The sequence below is a fragment of the Euprymna scolopes genome, chromosome 36 (genome assembly GCF_053919585.1).
Source record: "Euprymna scolopes isolate OS-2025 chromosome 36, ASM5391958v1, whole genome shotgun sequence".
Taxonomy (NCBI): domain Eukaryota; kingdom Metazoa; phylum Mollusca; class Cephalopoda; order Sepiida; family Sepiolidae; genus Euprymna; species Euprymna scolopes.
In genome coordinates this window covers 77,405,256-77,412,440 of record NC_136517.1, presented here as the reverse complement: position 1 = coordinate 77,412,440, position 7,185 = coordinate 77,405,256, and the positions used below count along the sequence as shown (strand labels likewise).

At 35.8% G+C, this 7,185-nt stretch overlaps 1 protein-coding gene across 1 annotated transcript in view; it reads right to left on the bottom strand.

The window, feature by feature from the left end:
• Nucleotides 1-523: 523 nt before the first annotated feature.
• LOC145260619 (translation initiation factor eIF2 assembly protein-like) overlaps nucleotides 524-7,185 on the bottom strand; it is a gene marked incomplete in the record, with an annotated part of 69,209 nt that continues 62,547 nt past the window's right edge. The window contains 3 exon segments of the mRNA XM_080118931.1: nucleotides 524-1,251; nucleotides 2,495-2,632; nucleotides 6,462-6,587. Coding sequence (XP_079975057.1) covers nucleotides 1,204-1,251; nucleotides 2,495-2,632; nucleotides 6,462-6,587 — 312 coding nt within the window.

The window sequence follows — 7,185 nt, the reverse complement described above, 5'->3', positions numbered from 1 at the left end:
AAAGTAAGTTGCAGTACCTGAAAACTGCCATATTTAATTTTTTATTGTTTGAAAGAAAGCTTTAAAACGAAATAAGTTGTAGCATCTCGCGCTAAATTATTTTGAAATAAAAAAAACAAAAAAACTTTTTAAACAATTTTAGAATGTTAAAAGTATACAAGTCAGAAGAAAATTAAATTTTAATGCATTCAGTAAAAGTTTTGGTATTTAATTGCTTCCCCACGAGAGCAATATGTCGTTTTTAAAGTGGGAGGAAAAACCAGCTCCCCTGAAATGCGTACACTGGCAGTAGACAAAAATAAAAATTGCCTTAGTATAGAAGGATTTCAACTACATTGACTAAGGCTAAATTAACTTAAATATAGAATCAGAACAGATACTACACTCTGATCTCAGCCTGAAGGCCAGATTTTTTGTTGAATATATCTTTATTTTCACTTTCTTGCCTGTTAACTATACTGCAAGATTATTGAAATGTAATGTCCATATTATTATTTAAAAAAAAAAAAAAAATAATACACAATTGACCTTGAACCTTCTGCAAAAGTTTTTATTCAGTTCAAACAAACAACATTTTGACCTTTTTCAGTGCTCTCCTCCCAATTCACGGTTCTTGATGGAAACACGGTCCAAAATTTTCATCTGTTTTATTCTCCATGGTATCATGTCCCCGTTTATCCATTCTTCAGTTGACACATTGTCTAATGCGGCACGTTTTATTTTGAGTATAACCGATAAGGAGGCAGGGCTATTTGAGTCAATGGGATTTGAAACTGGCATCGCTTATTTCATAAGTTACTGTAGTATCAATTAGGCTTCCCTCGGTTAATAAGAAAATGTGGAGAAAGGGGGGGGGACAAAGAAAGCAGGGAAGAGAGATGGGAAAAGTGAATAGAGGGAAGGAAAAGAGAAAAAGCGAGAAAGACAGAGAGAGAGAGGGAATGTGCTCTCTTGTACATGAGAAAGAAAGTGGAGAAGAGAGCAAGGGAAAAAGAGAGGTAGAGAAAAATATAGAGGGATTGAAACAGAGAGAGAAAAGAAAAGAGCAAGAAAGGAGAATAGCAGAAAGAGAGGAAATGAAAAATGAGAGAGAGAGATTAAAGGATGTTTCACACGGAATTTCATGCCACCGATAAAACCTCGCAGGATTAAAATGGTCTGTGCAAAGCTCTGGAACCTCTTAGTAGTCTCATCTGCAAACGTCTATGTATCATTGTCGGTGTCTGATTCTTCAGAATTCATGTTAGATTTCTGTGGATAAAAAATAAAAACAAAAAATTGAATCATATTAAATTTTCTTTTTCTTCTAGACAAAAACTTTCCAACACTTTAAATATGATGACACATGGTTTTTTATATTATGGATCCTAGGAAATGCAATGGGAAATCCTAACTAGTATTTATCTTAACAAATAGTAGTATATGACACAATCGTTTGTAGGAGAGAGTAACTTGGTGTATCTTTGTCACAATCATGTTTTTAAAACAGTTGTTATATCCTGGGCATGGCAACCAGCTCTCTGGATGCTAAACACGATAAAACGATAAGCACATTCTCTTTAAATCAAGTGGTTGATATAATGTCTGCTCAATGAGTCTTCTCTTTGAGTTTTTGGCATCAGTACTACCATGGTTTTCATAATCATTAATTCTCTCCTGAGAATTATTTGAACTAGGAACATTTGGTGTTGGAATTGGATGCTGTATGAAATAAGCGAACAACAGATTTTTTAAAAATAAGAATAGAAAATTATCTTAATATTAAAAAAGTATTTTAAAAACTCATGGGAAAACAAGAGACAGAGATAGATAGATACATATTAAAAACCAAGAAATGGAGATATTTTTATTTTGCAAATCTCAGACAGCAAGTTCACAGGGTTCTTTAATTTTAGCCTTAAGACAGTCTTTGTCCTTGAGTTTATACTCTATAATATAAATCTCACTGGTCTGTTTAAATCTATGTATGTACTGCCTAAAACTTTTGACAGAAGTGACAGATTTTCACGAGATCTGTATCGTTTTCAAGCTCGACCCTTCAAAAGACAAATATAAAAAAATTGGCTAAAAATATTAATTCCTTCACCCTCAACTCGGCACTTTCCTACAAGGAAGGGTCGCTTTTTTTGCCGATATTTTTTAAAGTCATCCCCTCTTTTCGATTGACTAGCCTTAATTTAAACCTTCGCCACTTCTGGTTTCACGATGGCAAAGACGTCAGGTTTTTTTTTCTTCTTTGTTGTACGGGTTCGAGCCTGCCTACTACCACTTTTTTTTTTGTTCAACACACACACACCTCCAACACCCGGGCAAAACCAGGCATCAAGGCTAGTATATCTATAAGCTCCCATTTCAAAAAATGAATACATAAATAAATGGCGTAGGTAAAACCCAAAGCAAAAAGTAAAATAAAAACACCTGAGCAACACCAGGTGGGTACAACTGATCTGACTATTGATGATGTTCACATTTTATCATTGCCAAGAAAACTTACCATTTTCAGAAAATCCAAGAGTTTCTGGGGGTCAGTGCCGAGTGACAAATCCACAAAGTCTTTGGGGAGACCATATATAGCGTAAGGGTTTGGCTTCATCCCACTGTTTTCTTTCTGTACGCATCTGAAGACAGGCAACTGGAAAAAAAAAAAAAAAGAGTACATGAAATAATGAATTATTAATAAACATCAGCATTTGTTTTTTTTAATATTGAATTTTTTTTTTGTTTAAATAGAGTAGGTAAAGCACTTGTTTTAAATTTGATGAGGATGATGAGGAGGATGATGATGAGAAGGATGAGGAGGGTGATGATGAGAAGGATGAGGAGGATGATGATGAGAAGGATGAGGAGGATGATGATGAGAAGGATGAGGAGAAAGATCAAGAGGAAGATGATGATAAGGAGGAAGGAAGATAAGGAAGAGGACGATAAGGAAGGAAAAGGAAGAGGAGGAGGAAGATGAGGAAGATTAATAGGAGAAGAAAGAGGATGATGAGAAGGAATAGGAAGAGTAAGAGGATGATGCAGGAGAGGAGGATGAAAGAAAAGAGGATGAAAAGGAGGAGCAAGAGAAAGAGGAGGAAGAGGATGATGATGTGGAAGAGGAAAATGATGAAGAGGAGGATTTTGTATAAGGAAAAACCCTGGTTTCCTTCTGTCATTTTTAGTGTCAGTCATTCTACTCTCCAGAAGGTATCTCACTGCTGATTCAAAACTATCTGTATAGTACATCCTAAAATGGAGTACTGTTGTCACATCTGAGCAGGAGGTGCCCGGTGCATCCTATCCTGCCTTGATAGAGTTCAAAACCGGCTTTTTCTCTTCCCTGCAACCTCTTTCCCACAAAAAACATGTTGTAAGCCTGTCTTTGCTCTATCGTTATTTCCATGGCAAGTGCTCGTCTGAGCTCCAAATTATGGTCCCTCTATGCCAAACTTTAACAAAAATCACTCGACTAGCTACAACCACTATCAACAATTTCCCCAACTCTCTATCTGTGCCCAAATCTAAACAGATTCCATGAACAAATCTTTCTTAGAAATGCCCGCATGTGGAACACTGTTCCACTGGCCTGCTTCCCAGCTGGCTACAACATAGTAGCCTTCAAATCTAATATAAACAAGTCCTTGTTGAGCCGTCTTCTTAAATAATCAAATTCTACCCAATTTACACCATTACTGATTACCACCGTTAAGTGTTGAGACATTATGTTGAACAAAGATGGCGGCAGTAAGTCAAATCGGCGAAGAATCAATGCAGTTATGATTTCGAATGTTGAGTAATTCTTAGTAACAAAGATGGCGGCGAAGAATCAATGTAGTCACGATTCAGTCATTTCGAGACAGAGGTTGACAGCGAACTGACTTGAATCCAAAATTCAATATTTTTTTAAATAATGTTCAAAGCTTCTGATTGGTTGGTTGTCATAACCGTGGTTATAAAACTATCGTCAAAATCATTGGATTTCTACCCTCACCAGTAATCCAAAACATTTTAACAAGCACACTACCACCTTACATTCATTAACGTATCCTTGAGTGACCTTTAAGACTTGATAGATAGTGACTCTTGTGAAAAATATATTCTCTAGCATTTGCAAGCCTTTTTTCTTAGGGGATTCCTTTAAACGTGTCACAGGCAGAGGTTTTTAGCGTTTGTCTCTGATCTATTTAGCTGCCTTCCTCATAGTGTTCATGTCATAGTTTTCTATCCCTTTAAGTATCTTGACGTTTTTTTGGAGCATCACTGGTACAATTATGGTACTTGTGCATTTAACGAACCAGACGTAACTCAGCATTTTCTCAGTTTTGTCCGACACATGACGTCAACAGCTTGGGTTTTGCTGCTGTCTGACAAAACATGGTCATCAGCCAATCAAAACGCTGCGCGCTTAGTTTCAACTCGATGTGCGTGCACACGCGTCGAGCAGCAGACAAGAATTCCGATATGGGTGTTCGAGATGGCGGCGACTAGGAATCTCTAGCGTGAATGTGGGTTGCGGTCACGCCACACAATTGTGGACTGGAAGAATTTCCTGCGAGATATAATATGCCGGGATTACTTTCTCAGGAATCCCCGGCAGATAGGAGGCCCAGAAGCAGGCCATACGATCGAAATCAACGAGTTTGTCTTCTTCAATCGCCGGAAACACAACGTCGCCAGACGTCTAACACTGGTCTGGGTCCTCGGTGGATACGCCGACCCCGCCGAAAAGGAGTTTTTTTTTTTTTTGTTAACGTAGCAAATAGGAATGCCAAAACCCTCCTTCCACTAATAAGAAAATACATTCTGCCGGCGACCATGTACGGTCATAATCAGACTGTTGGAGCAAAGTGGGAGGAGAGGGGTATCACTATTTAAAGGTGAACCACCACAGCCTTAATTTTGTAGATCCCGTAAAAAAAAAAAAAGTGTTGTTCCTTTCCTTTTGCTTACGTTTTTTTTTCTTTTTTTGTACGTAAATAGTTGAAAAAAAAAAAAAAAAACGTTTCATAAAAAACAATTACTCACTATTATTTGTTAAAAAATTGATCCTATAAATATCATTTTTGTCGGTCATTTTACGTAAATAGTTGAAAAAACCCCCAAAAAACCCAGTTTCATTAAAAAAAAAAAAAAATTATTTGTTTACAAAAAATGTTTTATATGTATTTATTTTGCAAACAAAACGATTTCAAACAATAATACTAAGAATAAAAATAAAAGAAAACAAAGGTTTTTGCTGTTTACTTATTTATTTTTGGATGTTTCTACATTTTACAATTTCATTTTACAGTTATTTTGTTGTAGCGCTGTTTTTATTTTATCGGCAACGCTCACTTATATCCAGCATTCGACATCATGCGTCGGACAAAGCTGAGCAAATGCTGAGTTACGTCTAGTTTGTTAAATGCACGAGTACCACAATTATTACTTTTATTCTGTTTAAGGATAGAACTGAATAATACTAGTATTAGTTTTTAGTATTATTTCTTTTATTCTTGAAACAACGTTTGGTGCAAGTCTATAAATGGTCTACAAGTAATCTTTTTTACTATAAAAATCTGAAAAAAATCTTTATAATGTACGTACTTGTCACTGCATGAAAATGTCATATTCCAAAAATCACGTAAATCGATCAAGTAGTTTTTTTTTTTATTTAAGAAAATCAAATATGAGACATTTCATTGAAGAAAAACTTAATGCCATCTTGTTTTTGAATGATACACTGCTAGCGACACCTATTGGGGATGTAAGATCGGCAAGGGGCAGACAATCGATTTTCCACACTATAGGAAAAAAAAAAACTTGGAAAATTAAGACATTTATAAGTTTTTGAGGATGTTGAAAACGAAAATAACGTTTTAAATTCCAGCAAACGAGTAGTTTCCAAGACATCAAGAAATGTTAATTTAAAGAAAATGGGGGATCACTTTTCTATAATAATTTAACGTATAATGATCACCCACTTTATGGCCACCACTAGTATAAAAAAACTTGAATTTGCGCCGCTGAAATACACATTTGCCGAATTTTTGTCGGAAAAGCGTCAACGTGTGGGTGCTCAATTTACGTAAAATTCTTCATATCTTGGAAACTACTCATTTGCTGGAATTTTAAACGTTATTTTCGTTTTCAACATCCTCAAAAACTTATGTCTTAATTTTCCAAGTTTTTTTTTAGATCCACAGAACTACTAGACTTTGGAATTCTCTTCTGGGCCCCTGCTTCCCGAACTGTACTGACATGCAGAAGTTCAAGTGTAACGTCAACCGACATCTTGCTGCCCAACTCTCTACATAGTATCGCTGTAGCTTATGTATCTGATAGTAGTCCCCTACATCAAAGTGGCAATGTGCCTTGTTTGGGGTGAAAATGTAAACAAAAAAAAAAAAAAAGAAAAAAAAAAAAAAAAAGAAAGGGAGGGAAGAAATCCAAAGCAAAATAAAAACAAAAGCAACTCCTAGGAGAGTTTTCGACTTTACCTCCATATTTGCCGTATCATTTTCTTCAGAATCCTGAAATGGCTGATCTGCTAAAAGTTCTTCCCACGAAAACATCAAACTGTCGGTGAAAAGTCCATACGGATTAAAATCCATCAAAAGAATTCGCTGTTGGATAGACACAAAAAGTAAAAGAAATTATAATAAGGTTCAATTCAAGTGATATATATACAAGAAGAAAAGAGCTTCTAAGCTAATAGGTTCCACACTGTCTACTAAGCTCAAACTCCTGTCCTATCACCACAATGTTGGTTATTTTACAAGTATTTTAATAGAATGCACTCTGACAGAATTTCTTGCACTTGTGCCCACCATAACGTAAATACTCTCAACCAAGCTGACAATTAGCAAAATCTCACCCCTTCACTCTGGAGATTCTCATGTTACATTATGCTGTAGGCTATTGTTTTTAACTACGTCGTCAATTTAATCTGTTAAATCGAGTTTCAAGTTCTTGCCGAATGCATATAAGGCAATTAGTTGTTTGAAAAAAAAAACAACAAAAAAAAACGCTTTGATGTACCTATTTACTATGCCTCTCCACGGGACAGAGTTAGACACCAGGGTCGTTTTTTAACGTGGACAAAAGGTACAAAAATAAAAATTGTCTACGTCGTGAAGGATTTCTCCTACACCGAAAGAGAACAAGAAATAGAAGTGCAGCATCTGAAGAACAAAACGCTTTGATGTAAGTTTATAAAAAAGA